The sequence below is a fragment of the Melanostigma gelatinosum genome (assembly GCF_949748355.1).
Source record: "Melanostigma gelatinosum genome assembly, chromosome: 10".
Classification (NCBI taxonomy): Eukaryota; Metazoa; Chordata; class Actinopteri; order Perciformes; family Zoarcidae; genus Melanostigma; species Melanostigma gelatinosum.
The window spans coordinates 10,465,840-10,487,884 of NC_136643.1; the positions used below are offsets into that span (position 1 = coordinate 10,465,840).

General features: G+C 42.0%; 1 protein-coding gene across 6 annotated transcripts in view; it reads left to right on the plus strand.

Annotated features, from left to right (window-relative positions):
• gulp1a (GULP PTB domain containing engulfment adaptor 1a) overlaps positions 1–22,045 on the plus strand; it is a 67,435-nt gene that overhangs the window by 26,712 nt on the left and 18,678 nt on the right. For 4 of the 6 annotated variants that reach the window (XM_079277175.1, XM_079277174.1, XM_079277177.1 and 1 more), the window contains one exon: positions 16,284–16,364. The exons of 1 other annotated variant lie outside the window; for it this stretch is intronic. In XM_079277175.1, coding sequence (XP_079133301.1) covers positions 16,337–16,364 — 28 coding nt within the window. In that variant the 5' untranslated portion in view covers positions 16,284–16,336. Of the gene's footprint in view, positions 1–10,143; positions 10,257–16,283; positions 16,365–22,045 lie in introns of those variants that run through there. One more of the 6 variants, XM_079277176.1, reaches the window with a different exon arrangement.

Here is a 22,045-nt window from a genome sequence, read left to right on the forward strand (position 1 = left end):
GAGCTTGAACGCCACCATTAGCATTGCTTTTCCCTGCCGATGAGGCATTCAGGCGTCTGCTCCCCCTCTCCACATGAAGAGTGTAGTTTCCTTGTCGGCTCACCTGTTGTATCGGACTGCGTTTGATAACGCCATTTCTTTGAGCACTGTGCACAATGACATATCTTTCCAGCGCTTGTTCCGTCAGTCACTATTTCTGAAGGCTGTGCACCTGTATGCCAGGAAGTGCTATGTGTTACTATGACAAACCAAACTTAGCTGTTTTTAATATATTGAGCTTTCAGTGTTTACCGCTCATGCCTTTCATATTGATATGCTTGTAAAAAGGCACTAAATGGGAATGTTGTATTAAATCTGGTGGCACCATTGCAGTTCATGCAGGTATCTAATTCTGGCATTGTCTTCACTGAAGATCAATCATTAGATGAGTAAATAAGTGACAACAAGGAAAACATTACATATCACACACCCATTTACAGCCAGACTTCACTCACTCAGTTGGTCGTGACACACTTTCACCAGGTGAAAAGGTCCAAACTACACAGTACTGTGTGTGTCTCCTTCAATGTGAGGCATTATTTCACAGGGCACTCTGACAGAGAGCGATAAAGAGGCAGAGAAAGAAGGGGGCTGCATGCTGCAAAGTGATGTTTTTCCTGCATTGAGAATGGCAGGGTGTTGAAGAAAATGTGATGTGAATTGTTGTTGTTTTTTGGCGAGACTTCACATGAGTGCTGGTTCTCTTGCTTACCATTTAAAAGAGGGCAGTTTGTATGGTAGCAGGGGGTCTTTTTATCATGTAGATCCCAGCTGAGCTTCTCTGCACTCTTGTGTTGAGTGCCCCGTCTGCTCCTTATGCACTTACGTTTTCTAAACGAGAGTAAACGTGACCGGAGAAGACTTTTTACAAAACGTGGTCTTGTATAAAGGACTATGGCCGTGATTGTATGTTAAAGCTGAGGAATGCCCCGTCATGCAGAAACAGCAGTGTAAGTCAATTACGAGGTAGATTTTGGCTCATAAACGGCCCGTTGAAATCATTCTTTAAGATTCACGAGTGTTCCATCAGCGTGTGAGTGTTCGCGATATTATGTTGCGTGATACTGTACCAATTTTCCAAAACACTGAATTGATTTTGAATTAATCGTAAACATACAAAGGATTCATAACAGAGAGTGGCTCTGATCTCACAGAAACATTGTGCCACGGTGTCTGTTGTCCCAGGGACAGGGGTCAATGCAGATGAAGATCACACTGTTCTGATCGCACATCCTTTTTTTTTTTTTTTTACTCTCTCTGATTTTCCACATGTGTTCTTCATACTTCAGATTTTTTTTCCCCCTAAAATCATACTTGTTGGTGTCTTGGATGCAGCGTAAGAATCCCTTCATCGTGGCTTTAGATGATGGCCCTCGACAGATCCGTGCGATGCTTATCCAGACGCTTCGGAGGAGCTTCCAAGCCCCTCCAGATATGCTGAGCTCGGCCGGCTGTCCCCTCTCCCCAGTAATTCTGAACTTGTCCATCAGAGCTTAATAAAGAGAAAAAAACAAAACTGTCAAGACACTAATGATGAGTCTTGTACCCAAGTCAGTGATGCATTACTTTATAAAATGACACTGTTGACATGAATGTTAACAACACGGGCTTTTGCTGAAAATTACATTTTCCAATTTTTCTTTGGAAATGGTTTCCAGAGTAAAATCTTAGCTGTTTGCCTCACCGACTTCAGTAAACAAGTTTAGCCTAAAACGAATCAGACTTTTTAATGAAACCTCTCAGATGTTATCCCTGTGCTCCCTGCTCGGTACTGCCTGAGATATTTGTTGGAAGCACAATTCAACATTTTGGGAAAATATGCTCACATGCAATACGAGTGAGATAAGAGGATCCATATATCAAACTCATGTCTGTTCATTAAATGCAGAGCTGGAGTCATGATGTGGTTCACTTAGCATAGCATAAAGACTGACACCAGGGGGGGAATAATGTTAGGTTGGCTCTGTGCAATGTTTAAAAAATGCACCCAGTAACGCCTCTTAAGCTGACTAGTTTACACAACCCGTACACAAACAGACATTTGTTGTGAGGGGGAATCGTGTGCATGAACTATTTCCTGGGGAAAAAAAACAGTTCTGTGCAGCTGTAGTACAGATGTGGATGAAGGTTCTGGTTTCTGCACAGGCACAGTGGTGCCAAATCTGTCAACATCAATGTGATGGCAAGACTTGGGGAAGCTTTGCACGAGCACTGTTGTTTGCCAAGAACAAAGTTCCCTTCGACATTTTTTCAATGTCATGCTTTACAAACATAATGAGGCTAAACGAAGTCCGACTTCATTTTGTGATTTTAACACAACCCGTGTCACAGAATTATAGTGCATTAACTCGTTGGTTGGAAATTTCAGGAAATTGTTAGCTTCGTGTAATTGTCAAGTTAGATTAAGCTTCGGCATTACAGTGAAGACTCCACTTATTAGGCCGGGGACACCACACCACTGAAAAGGTCTTTATTGCAGTGATTGTAATGGGATTTCTCTTTTTGAAGCTTTTTTCAGGGTTGCTTCCTCTTTTCCTCCATATTTTTTTTTTCCTGCTCGACTTAGGTGCTTATCTTAATTGGGTTTTCGGTGGCAGACACTCTGGATTCTTTGGAGACATTTATTTTCATCAGTGAAGCACCATGTGGCCCTTTTAGCCTTTTGATTGTGATTCGGAGCAAGACAAAACTTCACTCTTTAACATGTAGGTGTGTATTTTCATTTTTAAGGACCAACTATCGAGAAGAACTGAAAGATGTCAGGAGTTCAGATTGCACCTCGGAGCGACGGTAAATGTTCGTGGTCATTTCACTGTCTGGACTTCAACACAGGCCCTTGGGGTTTATTCTGATAAACACAGTATGACAAATAAAAGAACATACTGATGTAATTATAGACATTGACTGAAATGATAGATCATTCTCTAGAGTTAAATAACACATGCTTATACTGGGGATGTTTGCTTGGCTAATGGATGTAGGGCTGCGCCACTTTTTGATCGCTCGCTAACCACCAGAAAGTTTTTCAGAACCAGTGAGCCTACCGATCAGTTATTACGCAGGCATTCCCAAAGGGGTAAACATATCAGAGTCAGTCATTTCATACAAGCCATTCAAAATATAAATTTTTTTACACCTACTGATCCTTCCCATCTGAAGGGTGCACCGGAGTTCCGCTATCTGTTGAAAATGTCAAACCTGTGCATCACCTATCCCGAAGAGAGGTATCATTCAGGGAGCTGCAGTCACACGCATTTGAGGCAAAGAGTGTAATATTGCCACAGAACTGTCTTTAAACCCACTTCACTCGTACCTGCGAGCAGCATCAACGTATGTCATCACTTTCTGTTTCCCCGTGAAGTACCACACGCGTGAATCAAGCAGTATGTTTTGTCTCTTGACATCTTAATCTCAAGGGGAAGAGGTTGTCCAACGTCGGCGCGGGCCAATCTCCACACACTCACAACAGACCATGTTTACTGCAACCGTATTTCTCTTCTGTTTACTGTGAGTAACAGATCGTTGTTTCATCTTTTTTTTTTTACACACAATAACTACTTCCAAACAGCCAAGTGTCTTGGGTTTCAAGAGTTTTTATTTATTTGGTCTTTATTTTTTATGTATTTATTTATTTATTTATTTATATATTATAACCATGCATAATCACTTCCTGCTTCCCTATAGAGCATGGTTAAGTGTCATATCAGAAAAAGTAGTGGTGATATTATGACATGCTGCTCTTGTTCGTGAACATCATTTTGCAACATTTAGCGTCACTTTCCAGCAGGCCTGCAGAGATCGTGCCGTCTGGTTTAAAGTTGGCCGGGGGGGCAGGCGGTCCACAGTTGTGAGTGACTGACGCTACCTCATGTCGTTTTCACTATGATAGACACATTTCATTTAGCATTCTAAACACTGGCCTGGCACTCCGGTCCAATCAGCTTGCCGGGTCCAGATGGCCAGCTGGGGCCTGACAGTTTGTGTGAAATGTGTTTCTTAAGACGGCAAATGTCCTTCACTTGTGTGAACTCTCTGTGTGGATTGAATAGCTGAACCACTGCCAACTGGGTTTCAATACAATTGTGCTCAACACTTTCCTCCCTTCATAACTTATATCCTCAAGAAGCATATTTACATTTTTAGGCATTATGCTTTCCCTCCGCGTGTTTGGTCCTTTCTCGTGAACGCGATATCTGAGGAACGACTGGAGGGAATTTCTTCTTTTTGTTTGATGACCAAATGCATTGTTGTGTTTAACCAGCAGGAGGCTACAATGCACTTCCAGTGCTGGCAATTTAAAGAAGAAGAAGAAGAAGAGGGCGAAATCAAAACAACGCAGTCGTAAAATATCTCTCTGCATTTTCAGACGTCGTGGTCAACGCCAGCTTATTTAATTTGAGTTACTGGAGATGAGAAAAAGGAGGGGAAAAAAACGAGAGCCCCGGTTTTGATGATGTATTTCCCTGGTACGTCCTTGTCAGGGACGCATCAGGACGCATTAGCATTTACACTAAAGAAGATGAGTGGTCGAAAGCACCCCGGGCAATCTCGGCAAGTGGTTCGTGCACATTTACACTAAATGTCGCTGTCCACTTGTGATCCGACCACTCAATATGCATGTTAGTGCCAGGTGTAAACAGGGTCTATGTCTGGTACATGTACACGGACAAAATTGGGAGCTTGACTCTGGCTGTCCATCCATCTAATATTTTTTCTAAAATCTAAGTTACTACTGGTCTGATTTTGAAAGAACCTGGAGGGATTAAGCACCTCTGAATTGACACGATTTAAAATAGCTAATGGGTTTAAAAGAGGCATCCCGAGAAAAGGTCAGAATTTTAAACTCAGATGTTATTAATCATAACTTGTCCAGTTTAATGTAATATAGACAGTCAATTTCAGTTCTCTTTCGGTTCCAGCTGGCCTTTATAATATTACAGATTATCCTGAAGGGTTTCATACTACATAACTGACTTTTAACAATGAGTTAGTTAACATGTTGTCATCGTTGGCATTCGAGGCTGGTGGAAAAGGTTGGGACTTTGTTAGAGTACAGAACCCACTATACTGAGGCCAATATACTTGGAACAACAAAGCCATTGAGAGCCCTGATTTACCATTAAGAACTGTAAGTATTTGTGCTTGTTATAATAACAACACAACAGGGATTGCGCTATGTTAACTTTGTCTGATTCTATTGACTTTTCTTTCTGAAAATGGCAGAAAAATGTCTGCTGAATGCCAAGATTCTTAGTAAAAACACTGAATGATGTAAATGTAATTCATTTGACAGATAAAGCTTTTTTTGGGGTTGTTTTTGCCACTTGTGGTGCCGGCTCTGATCTTGTCTCTTGTCTCCGTGCTGGTTGGTGCTGAGCAGGAAGTGTACAGTGTTTATCAGAGCCAGGCAACCACTTCCATGTCTGAAAGGTGAAGCCAGTATGGGAGTTATTTTTAACGGCCTTCAGAGGGTGACTCTGTCTGATTGTATCAAAGTCTCTAAGAATCTCGTATGATTTATTATCTCAGCAAAAATTGTAGTTCAAAAATGAGTTCATGGTCCAGATTGTCTTCTTCAATACAGCATGATGTGCATTTAATGGATTATTCCAATTAGAGTACAATAGATGTTAGAGCAGGGTATGCATCAGGGACTTGGCTTACAGTGTGTTAAGTGTAACATTTTGTTGCCTAAAAATGTCTCATTCAGCTTTCAGTTGTACTTAGTTCCACCTTCTTGTGTCACTTATGGCTGCTGCAAAACCAAGATGATGATGGCCAGAATGACAAAATTGAAACTTCAAAACTGCACCCCATAAACCAATTTATTTCACAGGGACTCGTCGACTATGATCACAGCATGTTTGCTTGAAACAGCGTCAATGAGAGTGGAGTTTACAAGGAATGGAAAACTATATCATTGAAATGAAAGATGCCAAAAAATCATTATTTTTCAAAATACAATTATAATATTTTGGACTGTTGCAATATTTACTGTTAAAGTTTTGAGTCACTCCAACAAATGGTTTTCTTTATAGTGGACATTAATCTTCTTGAAATGACTGTTCAGCAGATACCTGTAACAGGTTTCACATCTCCGTGGCACAGAATAGAGCTTTGAGAAACATGTTTTACCAATACATCAGAATTCAGAAATGTCGTACTGTTGGCTCTTTCTATGCCTGCTTTCTGCTGGACAGAGACAAAAGGTGAATTACAAAAACAGTTTAATGAAAACAAAAAAAACAAAAAAGAAGTAGTTATATTCATACCCCCAGTACAGCATTCCAACAGACATAACGCGACCTTTTGAGCAGTGTGTAGCTCCGCAGTGACAAGATGAACATTAGCCGTAGCCTTGTACCTTGTGATATTGCGAGGCTCGTCTCTTTTAATTTGCCTCCTGGTGTAGATTCAGCAAAAAAAGGCCAGTTCATGACCTATTGAGTTATTCCTGTTGGACAGTTTGAAGGGAAATTGATTTCAGTGTGACATGTTCCTTTTTTTTAAATGAATGTCAATGCACTTCGCCTTCCAACAACTAACTGCATCATACATAGTTTACAATGAGAACACACACTTGTGGACACGTACACTAAAGCTTCAGGGTTCAGTCTATAGATTGCTCCCCAGGTGACATTATATTTTACTTATGAACAGGAGCAGCCATGTCGGGTATAAAGAAGCCAGCTTCCTCCATCTATAACAAAAGCCCACAACATCGAGGGACGTCCAACTGATTTTACCCGTTATTGCATTGCTTCTTCTGTGTTGACATTGATGAATGGAACGGGACAGTGCTCTTGAAGTCTAGTTGCAAAACTAGATGGCGAAGTAAGAAAAAAGAAAAAGAAGAACTGCTGATGGCATGTTATTGGCAAATCACAACATTGAATTTTTTATTTTACAGTGTAGCTAGAAATGTAAACTGATTTTGTACATACCTTATAAGGTCAAGGGCATGTTTCACGCAAGTCAATTCAACTCAACTTTTTGCTTGTGCTAATGTAGTGAATGTCTAGCGAGCGGTAGCAGCGGATGGAAATGATTGCATTCACTCGTCAGAGGGTTGGTGCAGTAAATGTCAACAGAAAACACATCGCTGGTACCAAACTTTACTGCTTTGCTGTACTAGTTTCATGGAACATCATGCGGAGTCTGCAAATCTCAATGTAAAATCCTCTGAGATGCTTCTCATTGAGATGCACATTCCTGCTTCTCCACCCACTCCCACGCCATCCAAGCCAGGACTGAAATAATTGGACCCTGGATTTGTGTAAATGTGTAAACCATAAGGACGGTAAACATTAGTGCTGCAGTAGTTGGTAGCGGCATGAAAGTGCTTTACATCTTCTGTGTAATTATTTTTTATAGTGTCAAACTGGATTTTTTCCTCCTCGTACATTTTGCTGCTGAACATGAAATATGAACGAGAGAAAAAAAAAGTATGAATCCGTAGCCTAGTTACTAAACAAAGTCTGAAAGGATGACTCATTTGGTATTGTTTTCAGCTATTGACCTAGATGCGTTTGAGTTGTTGTGTTTGCCGTGCTTCCTTGCTGCTGATATAGGCAACCACACATTTAGACACTACCCAGAAAAATTAGTGAAAAAAAAGTGTTATGGATATCAATCCTAGCTTAAATGTCTTCACTTCCTCTTTATAATGCAGCATTTTTTCCTTGACCTTTTCCCTATTCCTTTACAGTTTTACCAGTGGCTGTGTAGCATCAAGGGCCCCACTTCCCTTATCCCACACCAGCTGTATTAATACAAGACGCAAACATGAAATGATACTGGGCAGTGAAAAGAAAAACCCTAGAAAAATAAAGTGAACAGAACAGCCTAAATCCTGTGACCCTCCCAGTTTTAAATGCTCTCTCAGGCAGAAACCAAAGGTCTGCTGGCCAGCAATAACACACCACCACTCAAGGCCCTGACCGAGCAAAATCTCGAACCAGAAACCATTTAAAGAACAAGAAATGTCCTCCACTGATTTGAATAACCTTTGCAAATTGCCTGACAAGTGCTTATAACCTTTTTCTTTTGTCTTTTCCCAAACAATGATTATCTGAAGCCACTTCTTCCTCCGAGGTGCAACATGCCACATTCACAGAGTTCTACAGCAGCTCTTTGAAGTCCATGAGCAAAATGCAAAGCACACTCGGCACTTATGTTTTCCCATCAATGCTAATACAGTCATGAATTAATCTGGGTCGAGGGTACGATCGTTATATCAGGATGAATGTCTCCATTGTTGTGGAACCAGCTTAAGGCCAATGTTTAAAATTCCTCTTCGCTCTAGCTGTGCATCTCCAACATTTTTATGAAGACATGCAAGCCGTCTGTATATTATAGTTTAGCAACCTCCTTTTCATCCTTTCCGAATGGAGATTTCTCCATTATCACAAATTTGTTCGTCTGTAGTGTCTTGTCTTTGTTGAAAAGGCCCATGCATTCTTTTTGACTCTTCCTTAAGTAGTTTAGTTGTGAAGCCAATGAGGAAGTGCCTTCAATTTGAATCATTGCTAATGATCACCAGCAGAGGGGGATTCCTCTGTTTGCAAAAAGCAGTCTGATTGTGTCGAGTGCTGCAGGAATAAGTCCTAAAACCCAGAAATGAGTCAGTATTTTTGCCGCTCCGGTTCCCTGTCTCAAAGTCTTTTGAATCTTTCAATGTTATTTTTTAGATAAAGTATGTGGTTAACACATGTTTTATAATTTTTACGTTTTGTTCTACGACATAGTCGTGTGTGTTTTTGTCCTGGAACTTTAAACCTTTTACACAGTGTGTTTTTCATTGAAAGTTATTTGGAACCTTTTTGGTCGCCTTAAAAATGCATTATTCAGCCTTGACTTGTACTCCCGTGTCACTTCGGGTTCCAAAAGAAACAAACTGGTGACGGTCAAAAACCAACCGTCAAGGGAAGGCAAAAATGCCAAAAAGGAGGCTTCAAACCCACAGTCCACAAACCAGTGGGTTATGTCACGGTGACTACGTCCACTTCTCCTACACAGTCTGTGTGGCGGATGCAGTGTCATGTTGACAGTTTCCTGATTGGACCCCAAGGAAGCTAACCTCACCCGCCAGATGGTTTGTTACACAGAACCATCTGAGAATCCGCCATTGGAAACCGTGTGGAAAAGGGCAGGCTTTCAAAAAGGAAGCGGCAGGTGATTGGTCGATCAAACTCTTACCGAAACTAATTGGGAGAAGAGCAAAAACACATTTTCCATTGAGAAAAGCCTTCAGTGTCATATCACTGAAAAGCTAACGAATCAGTTGTACTAAACTGTAGCTCCTTACAGGACCTCGGTTGGTGCTTGCTCCGGCCCACCAAAACATGTCACTCGAAGCCTCACGAGATCGAGTTCTGTGTGATATGTTTTCCAGCGATTCTCACCTGATCTGATGACATCCCGAGAATCCAGCTGTTGGGCAAAGGTAACAAGGAAAGGAGCTTTTAGATGTGGAGATGAAAATAAACGTTCAGGTGTGTTTGTCGGCTCAAACATTGTGCTTTGTTTGCCCTCTGGTCTTCGCTCTGATGGTTTCCCAGACATGTCATCTCTTATGTGATAAAATAAGGACCATCAAGTGTCAGATTTGAAAGTGGTTTAACACCATTTCAGCTGCCGGGACAAACACTTTTGAGCGCTGAATGTTTCTGGAGTGTGGTGGAAGAGGAAAGGTTATCATTACCTTGACATAACCCCACAGGGGGGCTTTTAAGGCTTTCTGTTGGGAGGGGTGTTGTGACTTCTTTACTCCATAATGTTTTGAGCCATATCACTGTTTTGATTGCCAAGATGTTGACCTGAGGCTGCTGCCAGGACACATAGTGTGATGATGAGTCACATACTTCGGCGAAAAGGGTCAGACTGCAAACCTCTTGCATGTTGGCATTAATAGGTCATCTCAGCTGTGCCACGGTGCATCTGGGTGGAACAGTTCCTGTGGAAAGGGGTCTCTCTTTTTTTTTTTTCTTACTTTGCACGTGCAACCCTCAAAAACGATTCCTTTTGGACGAACTGTGGGCGGAGGAAGTGGGATTTGAATGTCAAGTATCATGTGTCTAGGCAAAAGTTTCTTGTTGAGTTTACAAACCCCATCAATTCTCTGCAGTCTTTAGTGTACCACCATCTGGCCCACAGCTGAAAACTATTAAGATCGGCTGCAACTTCCTCCGCTCTATTCCTCCTCAGTTTGAAGACAAGTAAGTAGCTTTTTATCTCAGCTCTGTTGTTGTTTGCATGTTTCTCTCTGTAGAAATATCTTCTTTTCTTCTTCTTCTCTAGCGGTGTGTTAAAGTATGTCAGGGCGCTGCATTTGATCTGAAGGAGTTCAAGCACCAGGCTTTGAGAGAACAGTTCTGGCTTTTAGATTCGACTCCGAGACACCACGGGTGATTCAACTGAGGAATTCTGGGACTAAATTCATAAACAGATTGGAGTTGCGATGTCTAATGTGCCGCGCTTAGCCAAGCAAGATTCCAGAGCCGGGGAAGAAAACGAAGGATTTTTGTTGATTTGCTTTTTCTGAGGCATTCTGTTGGGACCTCGGTGCACGCTCTGCTTCTAGTCCATGTTAAAAGCTCGCTGCCTTTTTAGCACATATGGGTCAGATTAGTGACTGGCTGAGAGGCATTTATAAATGGGAATATTAACTTTGTCTGTCTTTTTCTTTTTTAATAAACCTACTTAAACATTAACTTTAGTCAAACCTCTGCATTTGGAGTCATTCCCATCTGTTGTTTGGGGCTTGAGTGAGAGAGAGAGGGAGAGAGGACTCCACGGGGTCAAAGTAGGTCACACTCATTCCCAGAAAGAGTCGCTCCGAAGATAAATTCCAAATGTTTGAGTCACCGAAGGTGAATGGTTAGACTCCGGACATGGCTTTCTCTGCTGTTTAGAGGCTGATATTACAAGAATGTAAAGTGTTTGCTTATGATTTCTGCAAAAAGTTGAGAAAGACATTTTGGAATGCATAGTGTGTGTTTTGAAAGGGGGTGTAGACCTAAATGTTACATGTTGACATTTATATTCTAAAGCTGATTGAAGTATTTTTTTTTCTGATGTTCAGACTGAATGTCTGGTACCTTCTCTAACCGCATTCTGCAGTTTTAATCACCATTCCATGTGATTAAATGAAATGAAATGTGTTCATTTCATTGAGTTAATGTTGGAACAAATAGAATTATGTCGCATCAACGGATGCTCAGTCGTGCTGTAAGCCAGGTGTGGACTCTGTCTGGACTGTTGGGAGACTGTGAGCACATTGTGTCTCACCATGTCTGCGAGTATGCACACACTCTTCAAGAGAAGAATTGACCAGACCTAACCTGGTGCTTCCACTGCAGCTGGCAAACATCGAAGGGAGACTGAGGGAGTTTGCGGCTCAGTGTTAAGTCTGTGTGTGTGTGTGTGTGTGTGTGTGTGTGTCTTGGGGTCGATAGTTCTCCCAAGGGGGTGCTGTTGATTCACCAGACAGGAAGCTATTAAAGCAGGCCGCTTTACACTGCCAGCTGCCAATCAAAATGAGTGACATCACAGTCAGGTGTCAGGAGAGGCGTTGCATTACACCTCAGAGTGTCACAAACAAACGCAAAGGTAGCCAGACTTTGTCCGCTGCCAGACATTTCTGCAGCGGTTGCCAAAGTGAGAGCGGCATTTTGCTTTAAGGGCTTAAAGCTGTCGATGGCGACTTTTAGCGACGTCTATAAGCCAATGCACAGGACCGGGATTGGGGTCGGATATAGAAAGCATGATCAGTTTCCAGTCCTTTTGTTTGTCGCCAACCAATTTACTGCGAGATTACCAGCTTTCGTACACGCCTCGTGTCCTGGAACACAGCTTCAGTTGGAGTTGTTTAACTTTTTTATGAATAGGGTTGGGTACCGAAACTCGGTGCCAATATGGCACCGGTTGCTATACGTCCGGTATCTACCGGACCGAAACGCAACGCAGATTTCGGTGCTTCCTTTCGGTGCTTCCTTTCGGTGCCTGAGCCGATTGAAATACTTTTTTTACACTACTCTGATGACTCCGTCCTGGCAGCAGGACTCGGTCCTCTGCTCCTCACTCATAGTATTATTACAACGGGGTACTTAGCGCTGTCGCTCATAAGCACAACAACACAGGCACGCGAAAGCTTCTTCTTCTTCTTCTTCTTCTTTGAGACCAAATGGCGGTTGGCAAACGACGAATTGGCGCATTACCGCCACCAACTGGTAAAATAAAATAAGTCATGAGACGTGTCGTATTTTTACGTAAGGAAAATATGCTCATATTTCTGCAAAATAATTGCTGACGTTTGAAGCTGTAGTGTGTGTACAGAGTGTGTGTGTGTTTTGTATTAATTTATATTTATTTAAGTATTCTGTAAACTGTTAACAGTTAACATATTGTTCATAGTTAAAAAGTTTGAAGCTGTAGTTTGAAGCCAAGTGTTTTGTATTTATTTATATTTATAGTATACTTTAAACAGTTAATATATTGTACAATTTGAAGAAAAAAGTATCGGTTCAGGCACCGTTTCGGCACCGGTATCATTTTAAAAGTATCGTTTTAGCACCGGTATCGGAAAAAACCCAAACGATACCCAACCCTATTCATGAATAGCCTTTTTTTTTTAAGCAACATTCTCAGGTGTACCACACCTCTGCACTTGCTTAAACATGTGTTTTTTATGATTCATGGTGGATATGAGGAGAGGCAGTCAAAATCCCCTCCATACTTCCTCCCACATAAGATTCCTACTGATGACTCTCTCTCTCGCTAGGTTTATAAAAAAAATTTGTATAAAATACAAGAAACACATTAAAGGGAAGTCCGATTTTTCCTAATTCAGTGCAAATAATATCTATCTTGCTTTGAAGACGGTGCACTTGAATCCAAAAGTGCTGGTTCTCTAAACTGCTGAGGCCAAGGTCATAATTTGGCAGTCCAGACACTGCAGAGGTGGATCTGCAGAATCCACCATCCCCTTTCTCTGGTGAAATGTAAACAACAGCAGTGTCCTGGTTCATCTGCCCATGCAAACGTCAACAGCAGCATGTGAGTAAATACGGAACACAAGTTGTCTTTTTTCAGCAGAAAAGAGATTCTGTTTTTGCTAGACTGAGGAATGTCCCAGTCCCCACCCTGAAGCTTGTTCCGTTTAACTGTTCTGGAGCCCTTTCCGGGGCCTCTGTTTCCAGTAAAATATCCCCTTACTGTGAGAGCCTACATACATTGTATTTGTCTCCGCAAACTACATTTGCAACTACAGATTTGACTCAACAGCATGACTCTATCATTTCGCGGTGGCTCCTCACTGCTACTCAGTCAAAGCTAATGATCCGTTAACCTCCCATGTTACAGCCATCGATTCGTTTTCATATTCTTCAGGTTTTTATCTTATTTCTCAGCCCCAAGGACTATTGTTTGCTTATGCATTTGATATAACAGCTTATTTTATAAATGCCACCGTTTATGTCACGCTCATAATTGGTGTCCATGCTTCGTAAAAGGCACTATGCAGCATAAACTCCCTCAGAGTTTGTTGCAGTGGCAGGTGATGCAACAAGCCAAGATGTATGGCGAGGAGCACCGACAGCATGAGAGGAGGGATGGAGTACCAACCTAAAATGTGCTCTCATTTGTTACATTTCAATTTTCCAATGTAACCCAATAACATTAAGTGTTCAGCCTAAACATGTAGAAGGCAAATGAGGCACAACAGTCCACGTGCGGGTATAAAATAAATATATTCTGGTTCGGTAGGACCCCCTTTGTATCGCTTCGGGTGTGCGCATCACTATGTGTAATGCTTGAGCAGATATGAGCTCTGACTCCCGCTTCTAAGGTTATCAGCCAATTAAATGGCTGTTGACATCGGGATCATAGATTTTAGATGATCATTGATTATTATTGATTACGCAGGGAAGGTTCAAAAGTGTTAGCTTGCGAACTCTTGTGGCCGTTTTCAATATGACGGGCCCAAAAGGATGTAAAGTGACGTAGTATATAGAGCGACAAAGTCCGCGTAGGGAGGAGGTGGACGTAGGTGCCATACAAACACAGGACTTTCACCCAGTAGGCCGCTGTTTGTGTCCCATAGTGAAACCAAAAGTCAGGAATATTGACCTACTGCATATTTTACATACATTCCTACTTTATTTGTTTCTTTTTATGTGACTAGATCTAATAAATCTAGGATGTTCATGTTTGTATCTTTTCAAAAAAGTGTAGCAGTCTGTCGTGGCTACAAGACGTTGGCCGTTTCATTCCAAGGCATGAGCAGGATTTGTTTTCCACTTTCACTAGAAATGAGTAAGAGCTCAGGATTCCCCTGATAAATGGAAAATACCAGATGTGGAAAAATGTAATTCATTTTCTTCACCTTCATTTGTTCCCAAAGATTGATGGCTGTCAACGTGGCAGACCTTGCATATTCCTTCACAGAAAAAGAGTAAAGAGTATGGATTGTGGAGAAGGCTGACAGCTAGTCCTGGACAGCGTGTCCTCGCAGTCGCTCTGGATGACTGAACTCCCGTGGGGAATTGATGTAAAGCTTAAAAGCGGTCAAAGCATGTCACATTTTAAAGATGCTGTGGAGGTGGGCAGTTTGAATTTGTAACAGAAACAACTTCCTTTTTTATGTAAAGCAGCAGCAGCAGCAGTGTTAATGTACTGTGCCAGTTTCTCTGTTAAAGCACAACTGGGCTGCTAGGGGCTGCACCATTAATCTAATATTAATTGCAATCACAATTTTGGCTTCCCACAATTAAGCGTACATGCTCGGGTGCGATATTGCTGTTTAACATGTGTGGTCTGCTGCATATCAAGATCAAGCACTGTCTAAACTAACAGCCAGCCACCAACCGGCGACCTGTGGGGAACCCCTCCGGAAAGCAGCAGTTCAGATTAGAAGAGTTATACGCTGTATTTGACTCTTTTTGCCCATCTGCTCTCTACAGAGAGCGGGCGCGTCTGCCCGGGGAATTCAAAAGTTGAGGGTCAGTTATGGCCGCTTTGTGTGGGAGCCACCACCTCTTGGCAGCGGTGGGTGACCCTCGTCGAGCTCCAGTGACATGTACACAAACACAAACCAGTCGGAGACGTTATTTCACATGGCGTTCTCCAAGAAGAGAAGAGAGAAAAGTGAGTCTTTAAACAAGAATGGACAGACTCCTATACCTTCATTCTTCCCACGGGCAGTTTTAAAACCACTATGTCTCATATGTTCAGAGACCACGAGACAAAGCGCAAATTGTTTGAGCCAACGTACCCACTCACATCCGAAATTAAGGCACAGACAATAAACAGTCTAAGAGCCAAATATGATCCGAATCCTGACACGTTAATTCACTGTCCAACAATGAAGTTAACAGAGAGGAGAATGGAGCTGAAACAAGTTTTTTTAACAACCACAGATATAACGTCAGACCCTGCACACAAATTTCGTATTTTCTCCCTTAAAGTTCAATGACAAAATCGTGATGAATCATGTTGATCTCAATATTGATCAAAATTACCATGATGATCATTTTGGGCATAATCGTACATCCCTAAGGGCTGCACTTTGACTGCAGAATGTTTCAAAGACAGAAGAGAAAATAACTTTGAACACAGCATGTTGTTTTTTGTGAGATCATTTTTATGACCGACATAAATCTGGAGATGATTACTAGCTAGAAATCACTAAAGGTCAACGTTGACTTGGCTTCATGGGTTTAGTTTCAGGTTCTTTGCCTTGTTACTGTGTGTGTGTGTGTGTGTGTGTGTGTGTGTGTGTGTGTGTGTGTGTGTGTGTGTGTGTGTGTGTGTGTGTGTGTGTGTGTGTGTGTGTGTGTGTGTGTAGCTGGATGTGTATTGGTGATATATGTGACCTTGCAGCATTTTGACAGAAAGATATGCGCTGGTTCTGTTGTAAAGATGAGAGAATAATGCAGCCGGGGGGGATCACAGTAAACAATGTTACATTGTACTGAGCCTCACTATTGTAGGAGAGTGACAGCCTCAGCCAGAGATGATGAGTATGATGAAGCCCAGTGGTAAACAACTGCAATGCAGACGGCCCGGGAGGTTAACGGGAACACATTCTGACAGCTCAACATTACTTCACTCTCAGAGGGTGGGGATTTTTTTGCAGAAAGAAACATCAGACTCGATGTTTTGTTTTTTTCAGACATTCTGCCATTTTAAAAGGAAGTTTGAGGTCGAAGCCATTTTTAACTCGCTTCTCCCTGCTGCTTTTCCAGGTGGAATATAGGCAGACACTCCGGAGGGACCTCGGAGACGCACATTTTCCACTATGAACCGCGCCTTCAACAGGAAAAAAGGTGAGCAGAAATAGCGAATGCTTATTTAGCCTATGGAACTTGCCATTGCCTGATTTAGCTACAACCTTGCCAGAGGCTGCACAGACTCCCTGAGATGACTGAGAGGGGAGCACTGTTGTGTTGGACAAACACAGATCGCTCTTTGTCATGGGACCTTTTTATTAGTTGCAGCAACACAATAAAATGTCAAGCATATTTTAAGAGAAATTTTGATCTGTTGCAAGAAAGAAATTTAAATTAGGGGCATTTCCATCAACTGTTTTAGTGGGAATAAACTAGGCAACAGCGTAGTTTGGTCAGTGCTAGATGCTAGGCATGGCTGTAATCAGCTAGTCAACAGTGTAGAAGAAGTACAGGTTGCGACGAACAGGAAACAAAACAGGTCAGCTTGGCCATTTAACCCATGTACGATAAAAACGTCCGCGGCAAGTTTCTATTGTTCTTTCAACTAATACTTGTAATCTAGTACTGACCATGTTTCATGCTGTCCAGAGACGAAGATAAATTAATGCAACGATTCTAATGCACCAGCAAGAGCCGTCGACCTGGGAGACAGTTGATCAGTCATGTGAGTTAAATGTTCCCGAAGTCAGAATTCATTCGGCAAAGGTGTTTCCATTATCCATTGAGGCAAAAAACTCCTCAGGCCAGCGTTAACACTTTTTGTTGCGCAATTTATCGAATTTAGTTTTTTCCATACAGCATATCTATTCCGATATTTCAAAATGTGCTTGAAATACCTGACTGGATACGTGGATAGTGATATGAAGTTTTTTCATCACTGACGCTCTATACTCTTGGACAATGATCCCCTCAAGTAGTATCCCAAGTTTTAGTGGAATTGCACAATTAAGTGGGGCACTCCACCAGTTTAACAAATTCAGTTTTGTTTACTCGTCACAAAGAGTAAGACTATAATTTCCTCTGTGGCTCTGGAGGAGCTTTCCTAAGTGTGAAAAGTCAGACAGAAAGTCTGCGTTACGAGTGTGGGGTTTGAGAGATGCAGGCATTGGGATCTGATGAAAGATGTTGTCCAGTTGCATTATGGGAAAATGTTTTTGAAGCTTGACCCATACTAGATACTAACAGTGGGGTTCAGTTTTGACCGTTTTATTGTAACCCTTGTGAGTCTCTACATTCAAGCAAAAATAATGCACTGTGCAACTTAAAAGGCTGTTTGTCCGACACCGGTTGCAAATAAAACAGCCCAAACATAAAATTACTAATTTCCATAAAACTAACAGAACTGTCAATACAGGCGGAATACAAAAACACACATGCACCCTGCCGCGCATTCCAGTACATGATGGACAGTTAAGGTGGTTGTGCAGCGCTGCAATCTTGAGGTGACCCTGCCCAAATGCAGAGGAGAGGCTATTTGGGACTGCAGCTTTTCAAAACAGCTTGATGTGTTTACCACCATCTGCTCCGCTCCCTCCGGTGTGAATCAACAGACCTGGAGAAGCCTTGGACAGTGTTGGGGAAAGTGTCCTGGGCCCATGTGGTGCATCAGGCTCTAATGATGTCTGGGTGTTATAATTCATTGTTTCCTATTAACTTCTCCATTTCATGAGCGAAGGATGGTGATCGGGGAGGGCAGATAGTCCCTTCTCACCTCACATTAAGTTTCCCTTTGATTGTGCTAAATGGGAATGGCTCCACTCTCATTTTAACTGGGATTTAATCTCTGTGAATTCCAGCTGATACCCGGGCATACCATTTGCACACATGCCTGTGCTCATAATGTAGGGGGGGGGGGATTTTGGAAAAGTAAAAGTAAAAATGAAACTAGACTCAACCGTAAAGGTGGCTTTGGGAGCAGACAGATAATGAGGGCCCCTGCAAGAAAACGAAAAAAAAATAGGAAGGACAGTTCGACAGACGGTAAACAGCTCCCTCAATATATTCTCCCGGACAGGCTGCCACACACCGTCCAACTCTTTCCATCTGTGTGGAGCTGCACACATTCACACAACTGCCATCAAAAGTGTGTTAAAGCCTTTTTTTCACCAAGAGCAGGGCAATCGTTTCTTGACCTCCACTGTGCACTGTTGTGTCCCAAGCGCCAAACGGACGCCCGACCCTCAGGCTTCCCTCTCTCTGCACCAGTTGTTACAGTCGGTCCACGGCAAATGGTGCCAAAAGGTCCACAGCAGATAGCTCGGCTCCCCCCCCCCCTTCCCAGACAGATAGAATGCCTTTCATTTTCATTTGCTTAATGGACCTCAGATAGAATGCCTTTCATTTTCATTTGCTTAATGGACCTCAGTATTGCAGGTTCCCCCTATTGTAAAGACAAAGTGGATGTCATTCAATGTCACTTCAAAGTTGTTACGGAAAAATCTGAACAAAGGACGACATTACATGCGATTTGAATTAGTGTTTAAATTAGCTGGCATCTTGAACCATTCGTAATAAAAAAATAAATAAAAATCTATTTTGAGGAAGATAAGCAGATGCATGGTGCAATAATTGAATCGCATTCGAGTAGATTTAGATTCGGACCAGCCTGACATATTGTTTCTTGTGTCACTACGTAATGGTGTGATGCCTTTTGAAGATGGGACATCTTCCAGTTTCTCTCCCCAAATTTGACCTCGGTTGTGAATGAAACGTTCCTGTCAGCTGGAAATGTCATTGGACGTGCGACTTCTTCCTCAGCCGACAACCTCCCACGTGTGCTGAGCGAAGGTTTACTTTGCTCGTGGTTTCACATTAGATTCATTTATTCAGCCTCTGCTAATAGTTCTCAAAGATGATAATTGCCTCGTGTTGCTGATGCTGATTGCTCCCTTCCATCATCATTTGTACTTTTTTTTTTTGATTTTGGACGAAGACTACAGGAAAGTTCCGGCTCGTCTCATTGTTTTCTTTCCCTTCTTAATTTGTAATAGTTGCACTGACAACAGTCAACAGAGCAGTCCAACACGTGTACAAGGCGTTCATGTCTTTGTAATGTTTTCCTCTTGGCTGTGAGTGACGGCTGGCACTGCCTCGCTCCACTGATTTACCCCCCCCCCCCCCCCCCCCTTGTCTCCTTGCCCGGCTGTGTTTTGTGGACTCGATCACATCGAACAGGTAACGCCAACGGGGGTCTTGATAATTTTTATCTCCCGCATTTATTGCCCCGTGCTCCTTTGGACGTGACTTGCACTGAATAGTTGGACAGAGTCCTGGTGAGCGACATATTATAGATATTTGGTACACCCTGAATAAACCTTCATGAAGGTTGATTTGACTGATTGGTCACTTTGAAGGCTGTCGTTTGTGGTACGACTGAATTATATCGTCTGTCATATTAAGTCTAACCTCACTCATATAAATTGGCACATTATAACCTCCATAGAGGAGGAATTATTGACAGTAGTAGGCTGCATTTGTGTTAGCTTGGAGTACCCAACACAGGGGGCAGAACAATGGTGAGCGAGCTACAAAAAAAAGCGAAAAGCAAATTTGGGATTTAACATGCCATGATCACTGAAAAGTCTCAGCGGGACATAAATGCGCTTCAGTTCCCAGCAACTCTCTGAAGATGCTAATAACTTCACTGTAACTGTGTGTCGCCATGAGAGCTGATCTTTGTTTTTTCACTGAGTCTCATATGCAGAGGAAAGGGCCAATTTTGCACAAAATGTATGCATATTAACCCAACTCTCAATATGAGCAAATAACAGCGGAGCAGCAAGGTGCATTTCACCCTTTGCAAGTGCTTTGAGAATTACATGGTGCCTTTGTGTCTCATTTGTAGCCGTAATAGCCGACGCAATCCTTGTGGGACTTGCCATCTTGGAGGTACTTTGCCTCATGCAGCAAATATACTGTACTTATTTACCACTTCATCGTTTTTTTTTGTTGTTGTTGATTTTGGACGAAGGCGACAGGAAAGTTCCGGCTCGTCTCATTGTTTTCTTTCCCTTCTTAATTTGTAATAGTTGCACTGACAACAGTCAACAGAGCGACTTGCCATCTTGTAGTTACTTTGCCTTATGCGGCAAATATACTGTACTTATTTACCACTCAAGAGGTTTTGTGGAGGTTTCTTACAAATGATTAACAGTCCTGAGTTGGCAAAAGCTGCACAATATTTAATACATACAGTATGTAAAAAAATATCTTTGTACCATCTTGATTTGCTGTTTCTTCTGCTATTTTAAGCCTGTATTTGTTCATAGTGCAATAACAGTGACCAACAGGAAGACATAGCAGTGAATGACATATTGTAGAATGCATGTGTAAAGGTCAGTGTTTGTGTGGGTGGGTGTGTTAAAGACATTGAGGGAAGAACAAGTGAAAGGGGGGGAGACAATGTGAACCAAAGGGAGAATGAACTTTTATTAAACCTGAGCAATGTGGAGAGGTGTTTTATCTATAATAATACCTGTGATTGTACAACAGTTGCTTAATGTTGGTCTGAATACGTGCACAATATAATCATTCCATCTAGGGTAACTGCCACAGCATTGCTAAATAATTTACACCTTCTCCTTCTAGCTCATTGAACAATCTTGAATCTATGAATATCCAAACATCACAGCGAAGTAACAAGAAGAAAAACACTTGGGGTTCAATTTAACAACATGTATTTCAATAATACAATGTTTAATATCAGTAGATAATCACCTCCATCAGTTCTGTTTTGTTTTAGCTTTGGTTTTGTGAATTTATTAGTATTATTCATTAAATTCATAATTTGTTAATAATGACTTAATTATATGTTATTCATTTCCAATGCATATTTTGAATCTCTAAACTTTTTTTTTTTTAAAGAACACAAAACAAAACCCCATCGCTGTGTTACAGTGACACACCACATACAAACATTATAGAGCAGCTGCAGAGCTTTGACTGTAACAGTTAAGTTCATGAAACATTGACTGTGCATGTTATGGTGTCACTCTGTCCTGGTGACGCATTAAAAACAAATTCCCCAGCCTTTTACCATTCTATCAATGATTGGAAGTGCACACTGAATCCACATTGTGGATTCATCAGCGCTGCACTAGTCCGGGTTCATTTCACTGCGGGTCACTGTAATGTGCTGCCTCATATCAGAGCTGATTGACCGCAGTAATACATATTTTACTATTCTGTCACACCGGCAGATGGTAGCCGAAGATTAGTCATGTTCCGTGAAGAATAGCCTGAATATGATGATGTGCTGTGAATATACATTAGGCGAGGACAGCGCACCGTTTGCCCTAGATTCTCTTCCAGCAGGGGGAAACCGGAGCTACTACTTATAATTACACGCAGTCATGGTGACTCTAACTTTACTGCATAGTGTTCAACTGCAGGAGCCAAATACATTGCAGATTCTCCATGTTTATTTTCTCACTTTTTGAAGAGTGACTAATTTCGGTTGACGAGATTCAATAGTCTGTTGCCGTTTCAACCCCGGCTGATTAGGAATTTGTTTCGGTGCGCTCAGCATCAAAACATATCATCACACAAACAGCAAAAGCCATGCAGCAAATAGAATAGTGCGACCAGATGGCCTCTGCCCTTAAAGTGACACGTTAAAGTGATGAGTTGTTCATGCGACCAGTAAAGCATTCAGCATGCGGCTGTGAAGGGCTATTTTGGAAGCGAGATGTTCTCATGTCTTAATAGGAAGGGATTGCATTAACGATGTCAAACCTTTCCGCCGCATAGGGATGTGCTGAAGCTCAGACATGGTCGGG